This window comes from Branchiostoma floridae, chromosome 12 (assembly GCF_000003815.2).
Source record: "Branchiostoma floridae strain S238N-H82 chromosome 12, Bfl_VNyyK, whole genome shotgun sequence".
NCBI classification, from domain to species: domain Eukaryota; kingdom Metazoa; phylum Chordata; class Leptocardii; order Amphioxiformes; family Branchiostomatidae; genus Branchiostoma; species Branchiostoma floridae.
Window position 1 is genome coordinate 19,945,359 of NC_049990.1, and position 17,791 is coordinate 19,963,149.

Consider the following 17,791-nt stretch of genomic DNA (forward strand, 5'->3'; position numbering starts at 1 on the left):
ACTTCATCGCATTTCATTTCGGAGTTCACTGAGACGGGTCGTCATTGTTTTCCATAGTTTTGTTCTCCACAAATTCGATTTGAATTTATTACCTTCGCCAAGAAGGTTATGTTTTCGGTAGCGTGTGTGTGGGGCGTGGGGGGGGGGGGGGGGCATGTGTGTAGAAGACCACCGTAACTCGAGAATGCCTGAGTGGCTTGTATTCATATTTAGTATGTGGGTAGGTCTCGATGGGACCTGGAAACGGTTAGATATTGGGCCGCCTAGCGGCTTGTTACGGTACTGCAGCGGAACTTCCGGGTTTGATATCTCGAGTTGTGAACACGCTGTGGTCATGATATTTGAGTGGTAGACAGCTCTTAATGTCGAGAGTAAATGGTGTATGTTTGGGTCCCCTAGCGGCTTGTTTTGGAATTGCAGGGCAGGTTTAGTGTCAGACTTTAAAAGGGAATAACTCAAGAAGGGGTTAACGGATTGTTATTATTTTTGGTATGTAGATAGCTTTAGTGATGCTTCATATAATGACATATTAATTGTGCAAATTGGTATCTAATTGGCATAATTAATTAGGAAATTGTGTAAACACGCTCAGTTCCATTATAGGACAATTGCAACATGTGAAATTTGTAGCCGAGAAGAAGAATATTGATTGATATATATTATGCAAAATGACCTAATTTGCATAATTAATGAAAAAATGCTATAATTTCATTGTGGTAAATGACGGGAACTTCTGACTTATTTTGCAATAAATTCTGTCTAGCTGCTGACCAATTTTGTTATGAAAGGTCTAGACATTTAATTTTCCTATACGAAGCACTCGTGGCACTTCTTGTTTTTGTCGACGTTTCTAACAGCATGCTGATCCACCCGCTCCACCATACAACGAAGAATCTCTTGGTATTTAGAAACATTACCACTGAATTGCCTACTGAGTTTTTCGAATCGAAAATTGCTCACCAGGAAATGAACAATCAATCAAATTAAGTAGCATATATCATATCAGAAGAATATGTAGTATTTAACAACTTTTTAGCAGAATATGTCGGCATATTTAGAGGAAACTTTGTTCGTGAACACATAAATGCTGAACATGTAATTCTTTACAAATTACATTATAACTGAAAACAGGGCAAACTTTAAACTCAAACTTTATGTTATTGTTAAAGGCTCTCAAAGTAAGAAAGCTTCCGGTATTTCAAAGAAACTATAACTTTCTATATCAACTATCCTTGATAGATTCAGTAAAATACACTGGCCCCAAAAACAGAAGAGAACATAGCAAAATACGCAAACAAACAAGGATAGCCTACTTGCTCAATCCCAACTGCTATGTACATCTGCTTGGAGATTTCAAAAATGTGTATTCTATGATAGTTTATTGTTGGCTAGATATTTAGTTCTACATTTGATGACACATGGTTATATATCTAGAGAATGGTCGAGCTAGGCGTTCTCTAAGCAGACGGAAAAATTCCGACCACTGCTCGTTCACACTATGGTGTCAGGAAGGAGGAAGTCAGGCCCGGAGATCTCGTTCCCAGCATGGCGACAGACTTCTTGAAAGTACTCTCGTTCCCAGTGCCCCACCCAGCGCGGTGAAACGTCCGGTTCCCACTTCTCACCGGGCCTCCTGCCTCTGGGATATAAACAAGAGTTCAGAGATGACAAACCTCCGTTAGGAAGGTTGTATGGATCACATTCAGGGATCTAAAATGCTAAAGTACGGAACAGTGTCAAACAAAACGTGCTACATGTAACGCTAGTTCACCTTTATCCGCGGGGTAACCTATATCCATTGTTTTCAAAAGCAGGTTACTTAGGGCTATCATTCTGATGAAATGTGAGTTCAAGCTTCTATATTTTGACAATATTACAATAGACTTGATATCCCTAAATGCGCTGATTTGAAAAAAAAACAACGGATATAGGTTACTCCACGGATAAAGGTGAACTAGCGTTATGCCAAGCAGATCGATCTGGAACAAAGACGGTATCCCACTGCTAAACAGTATCCAGCTGGCCCCCAAGATCTGCATGCAGTCGGTTAGAACAAAGGCTGTTAACATTCAATTATTACCTAGTCAACATGTGCATTCTGAGTAGATTTTAACTTCCATCCTTCCTCTTTGCGGCTAAACTCCCACAGGGATTTGCGCGGGTCACTGACTTTGTACCCCAACATATAAATTACTCTGAAAAGAAATTAGCACCACGAGTATTTGTATTGTTGTTGATATATCCACGAGGAGAGCAACATCAATATTTTTGAATAACATTATTATCCTCCCTGATTGAGTACATGTAGCCACGGGCTAGTCGGACACTATTTAGCCATTGGATAAGCCAAAACAGGTATGTTTTGGGATTAGAAGCCCATGAAACGATAGTATGGCCTTACTTTGCAGATATAATGGTTCCTGCTTGGCTGTCTTCAACCAAAGCTCTCTTGATCTTATCCATGTCTTCTCCGGAGTCCTGTGGACTCCACTTCAAGCCGAGCTTCTTCATGAGTAGACGGAACGTCTTCTCTTTGTTGTTGACGAGAGCTGAGTAGTGGATGACAGCGTGGAAGAAATACCCAGGTTGTTTCCTCTGAAGATCGGCGGCGCACTGCATCACACCGACCCACGTCGTGCACAGGTCAAAGAAGCCCGAGCCACGATGGCGGACCGGCGAGAACTTCTGGTCATCTCCGAAACATTGCAAGTGGTTAACTGATGGAACCAAAAGCTTCCCCAAACCAAGGCGTACCGTAACCCAATAAGCCACGTAAAGTAAATATCTTTCATTGAGGAAGGCTCGACTTATCGATTCTGTAACTTCCAGTCCATTTCTGTACATGAAAACATTCTTGGCAGACGGGAAGGCGCGAGCCATCAGGTCAGCCATGAGGATGACGTCAGGCCTGAACTTGTAGAAAATTATGTCACGATGACGTGGATCTGACGTCACGAGGTTGTAGTTCAGCAAGGTGAGTACGTTCCTCAGAAGACCAATGGTAGACTCTTCATTTGACAGAGACGTATGACAGCTGTGATGGGGTGGAGTCTGCCCATGTTGAAAGGACCGCTTGAGCCGGAGGAGAGCCATGTTGATGACAGAGAACACCTCAGGCTCGTTTACAGCCTGTGCAACCGATGTAGCCTCTACAAGTCGCGTTACCAGAGTCGAACCACATCGCGCTGTATTGTGTAGAACAGAAACAACACATAAAACCTGTTTCTTCGTTTTCATTATCGTATTTTGCTACTTTGCATTCAGGAAGACGCTAGTTTGTAAAGCCTTGAAAACTTTTTGGCTAAAATGTATCATGTTAAATTGTTTGCATTAAAAAACATGCACTGTTAGATTTAAGCTAAAATACCCATGTTAGGCATGTTGGCCGTTGTCGGAGGGGTAGAGCTCTTCAAAATTAGGTAGAAATCAATGCACGCTTTTATAAAATCCTTAAAATCTCATTTTTTTATTACTTTTGGGCGGAAAAGGGACAATGGGGCAGTGTAGTCAACTCGATAACTTAACAGTGCCACATGCAGAGAAAAACAGGCTGGATAAGGTTAGGTAGTGCCATATAACAGTCAGGGCAGGGGGTTATCCAAAGTGTCTAGAGCACAGAGTAGCACGGTCTTGGTCCGTCAGATAGAAGGAACGGATACCGAACGGTTGGGGAGGGGGTAAGATGTAACGATGTTTAAAAATTAAATTCCTGTATTTCAGTCACTGTTATTAGCTTAGAGCATTGGACGGTTGCAATAAGAATGTAAACATATAGATTTTGTTCAGTTTATTAAAATACTTGTACAGAGTATATTGACATAATAACAAGTACATTTGAAGGTCTGATTTATTAGCTGGACTGTATTTGTTGTCTCACTTCGATTCAAATCAAAAAGAAATAAATGAGATAAGATAAAAGAAGAGAATCTTGACCCTATTTTTCCAAGACCTTAACCAAAAAAAAGAACTTTTTTGCCAAGCTTTACCTGTCATGAAGATGAAGACTTCCTGCACATGCGCAACTTGGTCAGCAACAGCGCTCGCCACGTCCTGGAGCCGCTCCAAGGGAACACAGAGAACCTCGGCTGCGTTTCGTCTCTGAGCCTTAAGAAGTTTTTAAAAGTTCATAAGGTTTAAAAAGCACTGTAGAGCAATTATCATTCTTGAATACACACATATATATATAGAGAGAGAGAGAGAGAGAGAGAGAGAGATAGATAGATAGATAGATAGATATAGATATATGTATATATATATATAAACCGCATGAGGTACACTTCTTTACGACTGGGTTTGTATCCACTATGTCTTCGGCACGGTATTAGAAGGCGAAGCCAAATCCTCTCTTTCCACCGCATTGAATTCCCCAACCGAACCCATTTTTTACAGCCGGGTGGAAGGGAATAGGCGTTAAAAGTGCAAAACATCGGCAGGATGTCAGTCGTTTTGAACTGAGGATCTATGGCGGTTCTGGGCCAGCCGCCATATAGCTTCTCGGACCGGAGTTTCTTTTACGATTTCGGAGCTAGGCGGACAACCTCAGGCGGAAGGGCAGGGCCATAGTTCCGCTAAGAAACGTAGGACGCGAAAATCAATCAATACGATAGAAAGCCGTTTCCAGCTTCTTTGCGACAAACATATTGATATCGTCTGTTGCCTGTTCATTTCATGTAGAATACGTTGTGATTTTTTTTACTTTTGGACCCGAAAAGTATAATTTTTTAACACTTTTTGATCGAAACTACTTTGAAAAAAAACGAATTTTCCAAGGATAACGGCCATTGCGGCAGGAAAGCTACATTCTTCATGTTTTTGAAAAAGGAAAATAAAAAGAAAGTCATTTGATAACTTTTTTGCAATCTCCGATGACGTAAATTGAAAAAGGAAAATACAAAGAAAGTCATGTGAAAATCTCCGACGTAAGACGTAAATTCATTGAAAGCGGATGAAAAACGCTGATATTTGGGTCATCAGGCGACAAAACTGCATCACTGTTGCCGCGGAATAATATACAGGCTTCGCTGGCCGTCCAACTGCACCACGCACAAAAACAATTCAACCCACGGGCTTTTCAGCAAATTCGAAAAATCTATGCTCAGCTATAATGATCACCTAGCAACAGGGAGCCAAAGTTAGGGAGACAACTGCACACTTCCGGCCTATTACTCCAACTTTACGCCAACGCCGGTCAGATTTAAACACCGACCCGGAACCTTGAATCTAACCGTTCGCCAACACGACAAGGTCGCACAGTATTTATGGGCGACCCCCGTAGACATAAATAGGTCGGGCACAAAATAGGGCGTCGCAGTTCTTGAAAAGGCATAGAAATTTTTCTGTGCACGTCAGCGAGTCGGAAACTGTGGTAGATAGTAGAGGAATATGTAAGTTTTAAGGCTGTATGAGTTGGGTTACGATGCTTTTTTGGCTGGGTAGAATTTCGCGCACGAATCCGGTTCCCGCTACTTCCGTGTGTCGGCTGCAGTATGGTGACCTCCGCTGGGGGTCATTTCAAAGTGTTCTTTCTGGGAAAACGAGCCGACAAACTTATGCTCATTTTCACATATGTTGTAGATTCTACCCTGAACTCCAACATATTGAATTCTTGTTAATTACTTTTGCACCCTGATATATCTTTTGAGTCGTCGAACCACCTCACTTTGGGGTCCTTAACTATAGAAATCCCCATAGGCGAAAAACTGTGTTCTGCTACCACAACACATTCTCAAAAGTATCTGTCAACTAGAGTTCCACGACCTCATATCTTCGCCAAATGGTTTGAATCTTTTCGATTGAAGTAGTTATATTTGCCCAGTTAATTATTCAAATAAGACCCTGATTTACATACGTTGTCTCGGTTAATCATCCTCTCTATCCAAGAAAAACAAGTCCGATCCGCGAAGTATTAAAGTCTAATTGTAGCAGAGAAGGCCATTTGAGTGTTTCCTGATTAATTATGTAAACATGGAACTAATTTGAATGATTTATGTCTAGTAATGTTCACCCTCACTAAGCTTCATAATGTTGTAAGTATGAAATTCCCATCATTAACCACTATGGATGTATTATATTTTCTCTTTAACTATGCAAATTTGGCCGTCATCTTCATAATTAGTATCTATTACCTATTCTCTCTTTCTCAGTTACATTATATATGTAATTATGTGACAAGTTTGAAAGTCCTATCATGGAATCCAGTGGATTTATATACTTTCCTCATTAATATGAAGATTAGCTATTGAATTGCAAAATTAGTATAATATTATGTAAATCATCACTTAGGCTACTTACATACCAAAAATCATGACGATCCTTCAACACGCTCATGAGTTATTCTCGTCCAAAGTTTAAAAGGAAATTGGTGCCTGCAGTTCTAAAAATGCCACTAGGGGGTCCAAACTCACAGCACTTACTCTCGCCCCAAGGGCTATCTACCACTCAAAAATCAATACCACAGCATGTCCAGAACACAAGACATCAAAAATGAAAGTTTTGCTGCAGTACCTTAGGAAGCCGCTAGGGTGCCCATTATCGTATTTGACCTTCGTGTTCCTTACCCATACCCACCTACTAAATATAATCAGGATCCATTCAAGGCTTCTCGAGTTAATGCTTTCCGCAATCAAATGGACACACACACTCGGCCCGCTACCGTCCTGACGAAAAAGGCTACGCCAACCATTTACGAACTCGACCTTCCTTTCCGCAACCGCTACTCAAATACCAAATATCATGAAAATCCATACACAGCTTCTCGAGTTATATGCTGTTGACCTACATATAAAGACACAACATCATGTCATTGAAAATATAACCTTCTTGGCGTAGGTAATAAACAAGGAAACATGACAAACCTCACGAAAGAAAGGATGTGCCTTCATAGCCACACCGTCCACGGGTCGGATCAGCACCACCACTTCTTGTTCCCAGTCTATACTGTAAACAGAAAATTCCTTCCCACGACGAACAAACAGTTGTACCACGTCATGGACCACTGTAGCTTCCCCCACCGGTATGAAGTCGTTAAGGGAGTTTAGGGGCATGTGGAGCTTCTTTTTTTTCGGTATCACCTTTCGAATGTAAGCCAAAGGTTGCTTTGTCTACGAGAAGGAAACGACAAAAGATGTTATATATGTACTGCGTATAACGTTAACCTACATTTCATGTAGCATTATCTTAAATTTCACTCACTGATATACAGAATAAGTCCATGTTTTGCATACATTGAAAACCATTTCGTTGTTTTTAACAAAAGCACCTACATATCGCAATGCATGTAAATACATTCACGACTTCTTCACACAACCAAACACATTTGTTACATCTTTTCTCCTCTCCCTCTCTCTCTCCCTCTCTCTCTCTCTCTCTCTCTCTCTCTCTCTCTCTCTCTCTCTCTCTTTCTCTCGGTTTTCTTATTATGTGATGTGCGCAGATGGTTATTGGCCTAAAAAGAAGACCAACAAACCTTGGGCCACGAGGACGACTGTGTAGTCAGTTGAGAGAGTAGGAAGTAGACTACGATAACGACTGCACTTAGAGCTGTAACGGCTGTGAATACATCCATGGTCGCACACAGTCCTTTTCTCCGAAACACCTGATCTTCTACGCAGTGCTGATTACAAATAACAGCAACAATCATTTGGGGAAAATTTCATCATGTAGGTTAAACATGTAGACTTCCATATTTATTGCTGCTGCAAAATATCTTGTACATTTATAACAACAATTATTCTTGTATATATGACCACATTATCCGTTTGGGACCGCATTTTTGGCAGCAACTTGGCACATCTTAGTTGCAGCTAACCTGAAATCCAGTCTACCGTTGATTGGCCAGGCTACCTTCGAGACAGGAGAGTCTTTCCGCAGCCGAGATAATCTTTAACACCTGGTAGGAGTTTCGCACTGTGGGAGATATATTTGCCATCCACAGGGCAAAGTCCTGCCGCGTGAAAATGCTACCGGGTGTGAACGATTACCCCGGCGGCTGATGAGAGCTGCACTGGCCCCTTACAAAGCCTACACTAACTACGGTAGGCCGTGCCACAAGGAGACTGGATTCCAGGTTAAGCTACAGCTTGGATTATTCCCGTTACCTGTCCTAAGGGAGGTGACAGTCGACGGTTACCGAAACGTTGGATGTCTAATGTAAGTAGATCATGGTTGTGAAGATAGTGCCTTTTTTATCTCGATGAAACATTCTCCCTTCAAGTTATCGAGTATTTAGTCTTTGACGTACAGAACAATGACTGTCTGCCTTGAAACAAGGCTAGAATACGATACGGCAGTTTGTTTATAATCAAGCCCTCGTAGAAATGTTACACTGTTTAATAACAGTTTATCAAGTATCGAGATGTACATACACGTGTTTTTCTCTCTCAGACAACGCACTGAGAGAGCTCTGGCTACATTTCGTTGTGGGCTAAAATTACAACCTAATCCATGAAAATCTATAGAAGATGGAGTCTTAACCTAAAGAGTGTAGCTGCCCTGTCTTCTCTCCCTGAAAAGAAAGGTCAAATGAGATCGACCGTTTGTTTTGCGTGTCCAGAGTTATCTTTGCCGTTTGAATAGGATATCAGGAGTTGCCCACTTATACAAATATGTAGAGAATACCACACGGTAGATTCCGTATCGCGGCAGTAGTATGTTCAGACAACTAGACGACATACATGTTATCATACTACAGCCAAAGCACCACAGCTTGTGGTAATTCAATTGAGGCCGACCAAAAAAACATCATTATCTGACCCAATGACTTCTACAGTCCCGAAAGGGAGGTGCTCTTCTACTATTCACCACAGTTAACACATCGCAGACGTGCACAAGCAAAAGAATCTCTACGACTGGCGCTAGGAGCACTATGTTGTCATCACCTGTGTCTAGGGCGGAGCCCATCCCTATCCTTTTTACCTCCACAACCAAAGTCAAGTAGCCATCTTTGTACCTGAGTGTAGTGACAAAACCAATGTAAAGTCAAATTCCAAGGGAACAACGTTCGTCTAGCCAGAATACCAGCAATCTAAATTGTAACATCCGGCTATTATATAGTCCGCTAGCCTAGTAACTCGGCTATTTGCCACACGGTAAGTAGGTCAGCAAACATGTGATGATTTTCCATTGTTTCTGTGCTTCTATCAAACTACTTTTTCCAAAGAGCCAACATATCAAACACCGAAATTGGTCAATCCGGTACATGGTCAAATGTCGTTTACAGCCGTTTTTAAACATTCTATGTAGGTTGCAACACAAAATAATGCTCAAATGGTAATTTAGGTTACATGTTAAGCGTAAATGGTGGTAAGGTAACTAGGTCATGGGAAAAAATGTCGAGTTTCTTGTTACCGTACCAATGTTTGCTAAAACAGTGCAGAGCTATGTGAACAACAATTAAGTCATTTCCATCGTAGGCCTTAGTAGCGAGTAGTTCCTTACTTCTGAAGGGTTCTGTCGACCGTATGGAACTGTGCAAACAGTAAACAAGTCAATTTGCTATCCTTTGTGTCTCTGTAGCCATAACCCGTTCTATGGTCCCCTGATGCAGCTGATATCTGGTTTTATCAATGGAAAAAAGTTGAGCACACATCGTTTTGGGACTTATAGTTCACAGACCCTGAGATGATTTGTTCTACTTTCTTCTTTACCGCCTAAATATCAATTTGAACTGAGTATCCGTGAATCCCAGGTGCAGTAGTGGTTAGATATATTCTAATACATATTCTCCCATAAGTGGACAAGCATATTCTAATACATAGAAATCCGTAAAAATCGATAGAAAATAGAGTCTTTACCTGAAGAGTATAGCTGTCCTGTTGTCTTTCCCTGGACACAAAGGTCAAAAGAGGCCGTTTGTTTGGCGCGTAAGGTGTTACTAGCTGTTTGGACAAGATATCGGGATCCGCCCACTTATGCAAAGTGGAAGTTGCATCATATAGGGCCTTGCATCGTGTTTTGGCGCATTGAAACGCGTGCTTTTTGGGTGCATATGACAATAATGAATTACAACAGGGACCGTATTGTGGCGTTCCAGAACACCGGAAGTCCGTAAACCGATCGTAATTACCATCACAATCGGTTGTTCCAGGTAACAGGTAGTTTGTTGTTGTTGTTTACCAGTGGCAAACTGTCGGCGAGAGAAGCAAATCGCGTTTTCTTTCTCTGCGAAGTCACAAACCAGAATCAGTGTCCCTTGTGAAAAGCGATATTTTGATTGAGAATTATCCGCGAAAGCTTTTAGTTTCCCTGAGAAACATTAGTATTTCGCTTTATCGATCAAGACGAGAGAGTCTTGTACTAAACCTTTGTGTATCGAAGTACCGTGTGAGGAAATATGCAGACCGCTAGAGCGGCGCTAGGCGTCGCCTTGCGGGTCTGTTCCAGAACTGCAGTACCTACATACACTAGACCAGCCGCAGGTAAGGAATGATAAATGTCGTCTGTGTTTACAACTTTAGCTCTATCAATAGTTGTGTAGCTTCGTTCAAGCATAGTTCATAATCACACAGAATAGGATTCCACTGTGAATTATTAACGTGGCCGCTGTCAGTGTTAGTGAATGGTTCAAATTTATACTCAACTTCTTAGGCTGAAGAAAAATGTTGTGACACTAATTTCGGTGCTAACATACAGTTGATGGATAAGGATTCGACCGAGGTGATTTAACAGATTTAGGTTAACAACGTAAGGCTGGTGCGCGTATTTAAACATCATATTGTAATCATACAGATGTACTAGTGCCTTGTACACTGTCAAGTATACATGTATTGATAAACTGAACGAAAATGTGAATTGTACTACACTATTTACTACACACAAAAGCCACTACTGCAGGTTAACAGCCTTTCCTTAGTTTTGAAGCGTTTGATATGAGAATTGAGGTTTAGTCTTTGTTTTTATTTCTTCTCGACGAGTCCTTTATTATTTTGCGGCCCAGGTATGGTGCTTCTGCACACTTCACCACCGCATCCTAGCGGTTCCCAGCAGAACTGCCTCCGTCCGGACATGCCGTACAAGACCGACCATGCGGACTGGAGCGGTCTGGACCTGGGGCTCTTCATCGGGGCGGGGCGTTCTTGTCACTGCCGGGCTGTATGAGGTGAGATTCTTTTTCATACTTTATACCTCTTTGAATTTAAAAAAAAAAACTGCTTTTTTTTCTGGGTCTGGCTTGCAAGGCGGTTTATCTACAGCTTATTTTGTTTGTCCGATACAGCGTCACCAATGCAGTCCTCGCCCCTCACAAAGGAGAGGGCAGACCACGACAAAGCAGCCGTGTCGTCTGAAAATGACGCCATCATGTGTGATGATGACCAGGGGCCGGCAAACGAGCTGATGACGTCCAACTCCTACATCAGCGACCAGAAGAAGTCACCTTCCGCGTGTCCTCTTGGAGGGGGCCAAGTCTCCGAAGGGAACGCCGGGAAGGACGACGCTTCTGTGGGGATGACGTCACCTATGACATCACTATTGACGTCATCAACACCTGCGATCTGTCAGATCCCGCTGACGGAGAAAACGCGGGAAATGACGTCATCGACAGGTTTGGAGAGACAAGTCCTCGGCGCGCTGACTTCACAGAGGCAGAAGTCATCACAGTCATGGCATGTCCCGTTCGGCACGAGCTTAGCGCTGCTACACGAGAGGTGATCGGATCCACGCCACACGTCACAGACAAGACGGACACTGAGATCAGCTCGGAACAGTTCCTGTCCGAGCGAGATTTGTGTGTTTATGTTTATGTTTATTAGTATGTAAAGTAGTAAAGCATCTTTGTTTGGTTATGATTCTAATTTCAATGATTATCTGACCTGCCACCATAAATTTCGAGTTTTGAGCATCTTTCTTTCCACTTGTTATAACGAATTAATAAATAATAAAAAATAATATGCATTCAATCGTTTTGGTAAACTTAACTACATTCTAGGATAACCCTTATAATTATTGTGTAAATACTGGCAAATATATCAATGATGTTTAGAACTTAGAATTTGAACCAACTCTGTAAATAGTACGTCAAACTCAACAGTTAATTTACTCACGTTTATCTATATATCTGCTTGTACGTGGTAAGTTAATTCCTTTATATCCACTTGTTTGTTTCTTTGTGGTAGGCCTTACAGAATTCGCTATACTTTTGTCGTGTCAGTAAAAATTGTATTCTAACTTTCCAGTGACTACGAGAGCGGCCACCTGTCCCAGCACGTACCCGTGAGTCCCCGGTTGCAGAGGAAGCTGAGATGTGCAGTGCTCTACGCTGATTGGCAGGAAGACAGTTAGTTCTGCCACCGAGATGACGTCACGACCAATCAGAAGGTTCGTTTCTCCTGGTTCGGGCAGGAAGATGACGACGACCTTGATGACGTCACTGAGGTGAAGGTCTACTGCGCGGTTCTTGAAGGTGTGTGGAGAGAAGAGTGCGGGTTGGTGGAGAATCACGTGACCAGTGATGGCACGACAGGTGGTGATGACGACATGAAGTCATACTACCCTGGACACGGGCGCATGAACGACATCCAGTCTGGGTACGAGAACTGGGTCTAAGACGCTTTTAAATCCCCGACATGCCAAATAAGCAAAGTTAGCATAGTTATTCTCCCTAGTCTAGTTAGTTTACTACACGACAACTCAAGGAAACAGAAACAAGACTACTAGTATGTATCTTGTCATCATTTAATATAACATGAAATCACAGCATCGTTTGGTCATAATACAAAGGGGTTATTGATTCTTATAATGAACTCTTTTAATACTCCTCAAAATTCAATCATAGGTATATATGTTTTTGATGTTAGTAGGACAGCTTACTGTAAAGATCCTAAGAGCTCCTCTTTTCGTAATCTTAAAAGGAAAGGAATCGTATGAAATATGCTTTATCTTCCACCATGTTTTCTTGCGCACACAAGTAACGTCTTGATACGATAATCATACAAATGTAATCTTTGCTACTATATTATACGGTGTCTGTTTAGTAACATAGATTATGTAAGATACAGAAACAGCCATACAACGACTTTTACAAAACCATACAACACCTTTTACCAAATAATTGTGAACTCCGCCAAAGCTGCTCAGTGATATATAGTAAGAAAGGCTGGCCAACGAGTCAGCCCGCTGCTAGACTAGGACATGGAGCGATAAGATATGATGATGATGACAGAAACAGACAAAGGTAATTGGCAAGAGGACAACTACATAATGTCCGGCGTTCGGAATTCATTGTCACACAGTTTCATTGTTGCAAAAAAGTTAAATTCGGTGTTCAGTAGATAGAATGACATCAGACATGTTTATCATTCACAATCAGTAAAAAATGATTTAAGAACAACCTGTGCCACCCTTGACAAGGAACACAAACCTCAAACTAAAATCAGTATAATGCTATTCATAAGTATACAACCTTTGGGACTGATGTGATGATGTGATTCATAAATCCCGGAACGAGTTTATTTCTAATTCAACAACAAAGTTGTCGTACTTTTTGATAATCTTCTTCATCTTTGTCAATATAGCAAAATAGATGACAAAATTCCCGTCACAAGCGATTTCTAAGTTTTGCAATAAGAAAAAAATGTACGAGTGCCAGATGTTCTCGTCACAAACACTCCCGCTGCATGTGTTGCGACTGCTCGTGATAGCTGGCGGCCTTTTGGTGATCACCGAGGAGCCTCCAGGCCTTAGCCAAGTTGTTAAGTGCAATGGCGATAAGAGGATTTGGGGTGTTCTCACCATAGATAGTCCGCATCATCTGTAGTGACTGTTCCCAATAGCTGACGGCCTTTTTGTGATAACTAAGGTTCCCCCAGGCGCTACCCAAGTTGTTTAGTGACGAGGCGATATCAGGATGTTCAGTGTTCTCACCATAGATAGTCCGCTCCATCTGTAGTGACTGTTCGAGATAGCTGACGGCTTTTTTGTGATCACCAAGGTTAAGCCAGGCGACACCCAAGTTGTTTAGTGACGAGGCGATATCAGGATGTGCAGTGTTCTCAGCATAGATAATCAACTTCATCTGTAATGACTGTTCGTGATAGCTGACGGCCTTTTTTATATCACCAAGGTCTATCCAGGCGACAGCCAAGTTGTTTAGTGACAAGGCGATATCAGGATGTGCAGTGTTCTCACCATGAATAATCCTCTCCATCTGTAGTGACTGTTTGTAATAGCTGACGGCCTTTTTGTATTCACCAAGGTCCATCCAGACGTTGCCCAAGTTGCCTAGTGACTTAGCGATATCAGGATGTGCAGTATTCTCACCATAGATAGTCCGGCTCATCTGTAGTGACTGTTCGTGATAACTGACGGCCTTCTTGTAATCACCAAGGTCCCTCCAGGCGTTACCCAAGTTGTTTAGTGACGAGGCAATATGAGTATGTGCAGTATTCTCACCATAGATAGTCTGCATCATCTGTAGTGACTGTTCGTGATAGCTGACGGCTTTTTTGTGATCACCAAGGGACATCAAGGCGTTACCCAAGTTGTTTAGTGACGAGGCGATATCAGGATGTGCAGTGTTCTCACCATAGATAGTCCGCTCCATCTGTAGTGACTGTTTGTGATAGCTGACGGCCTTTTTGTGATCACCAAGGTCCTTCCAGGCGCTCCCCAAGTTGTTTAGTGACTTGGCGATATCAGGATGTGCAGTGTTCTCACCATAGATTGTCTGCCTCATCTGTAGTGACTGTTCGTGATAGCTGACGGACTTTTTGTAATCACCAAGGTTCATCCAGGCGTTACCCAAGTTGTTTAGTGACGAGGCGATATCAGGATGTGCAGTGTTCTCACCGTAGATAGTCCGCATCATCGGTAGTGACTGTTCGTGATAGTTGACGGCCTTTTTGTAATCCCCAAGGCACATCCAGGCGAGCCCCAAGCTGTTTAGTGACGAGGCGATATCATGATGTGCAGTGTTCTCACCATAGATAGTCCGTCTCATCGGTAGTGACTGTTCGTGATAGCTGACGGCCTTTTTGTGATCACCCAGGTCCATCCAGGCGTTACCCAAGTTGTTTAGTGACAAGGCGATATCAGGATGTGCACTATTGTCACCATAGATAGTCCGCCTCATCTGTAGTGATTGTTCGTAATAGCTGACGGCTTTTTTGTCATCCCCCATGTTCTGACATGCTTCACCTAACTTGCGAAGTGTTTGGACAATGTCAGAATGCATGGAAGCTTCACCAAATCGGGTTTGATAGTACTGCAGAAATTCTTCCAAACATGCCTTTGAGTTATTGTAATCACACAGACTATCGTATACCTGTGCTTTTAGTTGCAAAGAATTATCAAATAGCTTTAAATCATCTCTTGGCGACTTGATAATATTTGAGACAAAGCGCTTTAAAGGTGTTGCTGTGTAATAGTATCTCATGAGCTGTTTTGCATTCGAGATGTAAAACACTTTCCTTAATGTTTCCCCTAGATCTGTTTTTGTCGGCATGGACGATAATGCTGACATATTTTCCACTTGGCCGTGATTGTTCATGTATGTCCGCAGCCTCAGTTCTGCTGAGATACTGACCATCACCAACAAGTGATGCGCGTTGTCTTTGTCAATGACACAATTACTGTGCATATTTGCAATGGTTTCCCAGATTGTCGTCGGTTGTATTTCATAAAGCAGTGCCCAACATGATAGAGCAATGCTCGAAAATCGATAGATTTCTTTCTTAACATTAAGCAGACTGGCACTCAGGACAGTTGTTTCAAACGTTGTTGAATTCTCTGTTATTATGGCATTTGCGAGTAAGGAGGGGATTTTTCTTCTGTCTTCACGCAGTAGCTTTGTCCATAATGACATATATCCATCAATCAACTCTTGCTCTCCTGTGATTAAAGAGACATTCCCCAAGACACTTGCAAAATGGTAACCTTTCTTCAAATGGAACGTTACATTCTCTTCCATTAGCTTTACCATATTGCTGGGTGTACGGATAAGTTCGCACGTTTTACCCCTACCTAACGGAGTCTTGCATGCATGTGGCATGGCTCCATCGAACGAAAACCCGCGCGGTGTTACAGAGTCATAGTACCAGTTGTCTAGTGGATCGTCTGAGTGGAAATCATTAAGAGACTTAATTCCCATGGCAGGAAGAATAGTTTCTCCCAGATTGATTACTTTGAGATGTAGGAAGTGAGTGAGGTTGCGGAAGTAAGTAACATTATTTTCTGTATCCTTCTGTATCAAAATGGCGAATTCCAGATCAGAGTACGGTGTTACTAGACCTGTGGCTTGTGAACCCAAGCCCATCATGGCGTACTTACAGGGAGGGGGACCCATTACCTCAATGCATTCATCTATAAGGCCAGTTATAAACGTTCTTCGCTGATGCAGTATTGTCTGAAACAATGCCTTGATTACTTCCACTCTCCTCTTCTCAACTTCTGTGATATTTGGGTCGTCATCATCAAGGCTGTAAGGATCGGCCTGTTGTTCAATCTCTTCGATCTCTTTTGCTACGTCATGTCTGTCATCCTTCAACATCGTTTTGTGTTTGTCTACATCATCCATACATACCGCTTGTGTGATACCCAGGACGCGCTTAACGAATGATTGGGTTATGGACTGGATTGTTTGTTTTATGTCATCTTGGTCTTCTGTTTTGGATCTTACCAGTGCTGCGTTACAGAGCGCTGCTGCCTTGGTGAAATCATCACCGTCTTTTGACTGCATTCCTCTCTTCAGGTAGACATCACTTAACTTAAGAAGTGGCTCCACCTCTTTGCTTGACTCTGTGTGGAAAACAAACATCGCATCACTGATTATCGATAATACTGCTTCTTTGTACTCGCACAGAAATTGTCTTCTTGTACATCATTGTGGTGTTATCGGTAGAATGCATAATGATCAGACGAGTTGCCGCAAATTCAATTTTGTGGTTAATGCATTGCGGATAATGGAAACCAGGCTTTTCCATCAGTTACGGTGGTAGAGATGATATCTCTCCCCATTGGTACTTTTAAAATAACTGCATTACACAATTTGGCTACAACGATGACATATTGTCAACCGTGGTATTAAGTACTTAGTCACCTTTCCCATGAACAGACTTTAGCGCAGCTGCAAAGTTCTGTTCTGCCGTGTCCAGGTCCCCTGTCTGCAGGGCCCTGCAGCCCTCCTGCAGCTGCTCTGCTGTGTTTAGATCCCCTATCTGTAGCTCTCCTGGCACTGTTCTGCCGTGTCCAGGTTGCCTGTAAGCAGGGCCCTGCAGCCCTCCTGCAGCATTTCCCTCTTGTCCATGTCCTCTGTCTGCAAGACCATTCAAACCTGCTTTGTGGTGTCCAATTTTCTTCTCTTTAGGGCGCTGAAGCCTTCTGCCATGTCCAGCTCCGCTCTGTGCACAGCCCCGCAGGCCTTTTGCGGCAATTCTGCTGCCTCCATGCCCCCTGTCTGCAGAGCCCTGCAGCCCTAGTGTAGCTCTTCTTCCGTGTCCACACCCCCTGTCTGCAGGGACCCGCAGCCTTCCTGTAGCCTTTCTATCGTGTCCAGATCTCCTGAATGTAGGGTCCTGCAGTTTTCTTACAGCTGTTCTGCCTTGTCTAGGTCCCCTGACTGCTGAGCCATGCAGCCTTCTTGCAGCTGTTCTGCCTTGTCTATGTCTCCTGTCTGAATTACCCTGCAGACTTCTTGCAGCTGTTCTGCTGTGTCCAGGTCTCCTGTCTGCATGGCCCTGTAGCCTTCCTGCAGCTGTTCTGACATGTCTAGGTCCCGTGTCTGCAGGGCTCTGTAGCCTTCCTGTAGCTATTCTGTCATGTCTAGGTCCCCTGTCTGCAGGGCCCTGTAGGCTTTCTATAG

The 17,791-nt window shown here is 42.7% G+C and overlaps 2 protein-coding genes across 2 annotated transcripts; both read right to left on the reverse strand.

Annotated features, from left to right (window-relative positions):
• Positions 1–1,234: 1,234 nt before the first annotated feature.
• Positions 1,235–9,945, reverse strand: LOC118428239. The gene is made up of 6 exons (XM_035838246.1): positions 9,792–9,945; positions 7,466–7,612; positions 6,855–7,100; positions 3,987–4,104; positions 2,402–3,185; positions 1,235–1,639 (listed from the first exon to the last, which is right to left on the reverse strand). Exons 2-6 carry the CDS (start codon positions 7,562–7,564, stop codon positions 1,492–1,494), a joined length of 1,395 nt encoding a protein of 464 aa, XP_035694139.1. The 5' UTR covers positions 7,565–7,612; positions 9,792–9,945; the 3' UTR covers positions 1,235–1,491.
• A 5,862-nt stretch (positions 9,946–15,807) lies between these two features.
• LOC118427163 lies at positions 15,808–17,695 on the reverse strand. The gene is made up of 4 exons (XM_035836800.1): positions 17,520–17,695; positions 17,030–17,472; positions 16,115–16,728; positions 15,808–15,822 (listed from the first exon to the last, which is right to left on the reverse strand). Exons 1-4 carry the CDS (start codon positions 17,693–17,695, stop codon positions 15,808–15,810), a joined length of 1,248 nt encoding a protein of 415 aa, XP_035692693.1.
• Between the last annotated feature and the right edge of the window lie 96 nt (positions 17,696–17,791).

What these genes read in the sequence shown, in the direction of transcription:
- LOC118428239 (XM_035838246.1), bottom strand. Translation starts at nt 7,564, where the DNA reads ATGGATGTATTCACAGCCGTTACAGCTCTAAGTGCAGTCGTTATCGTA. An exon ending in AGTCGTCCTCGTGGCCCAAG is followed by an intron (nt 7,101 to 7,465) that starts GTTTGTTGGTCT and finishes TCCTTCTCGTAG; the next exon opens with ACAAAGCAACCTTTGGCTTA. An exon ending in CACATCCTTTCTTTCGTGAG is followed by an intron (nt 4,105 to 6,854) that starts GTTTGTCATGTT and finishes AAACTTCTTAAG; the next exon opens with GCTCAGAGACGAAACGCAGC.
- LOC118427163 (XM_035836800.1), bottom strand. Translation starts at nt 17,695, where the DNA reads ATGTCAGAACAGCTGCAGGAAGGCTACAGGGCCATGCAGACAGGAGAC. An exon ending in CTAGACAAGGCAGAACAGCT is followed by an intron (nt 17,473 to 17,519) that starts GTAAGAAAACTG and finishes TGGACACGATAG; the next exon opens with AAAGGCTACAGGAAGGCTGC. An exon ending in AAAGTCTGTTCATGGGAAAG is followed by an intron (nt 16,729 to 17,029) that starts GTGACTAAGTAC and finishes TTTTCCACACAG; the next exon opens with AGTCAAGCAAAGAGGTGGAG.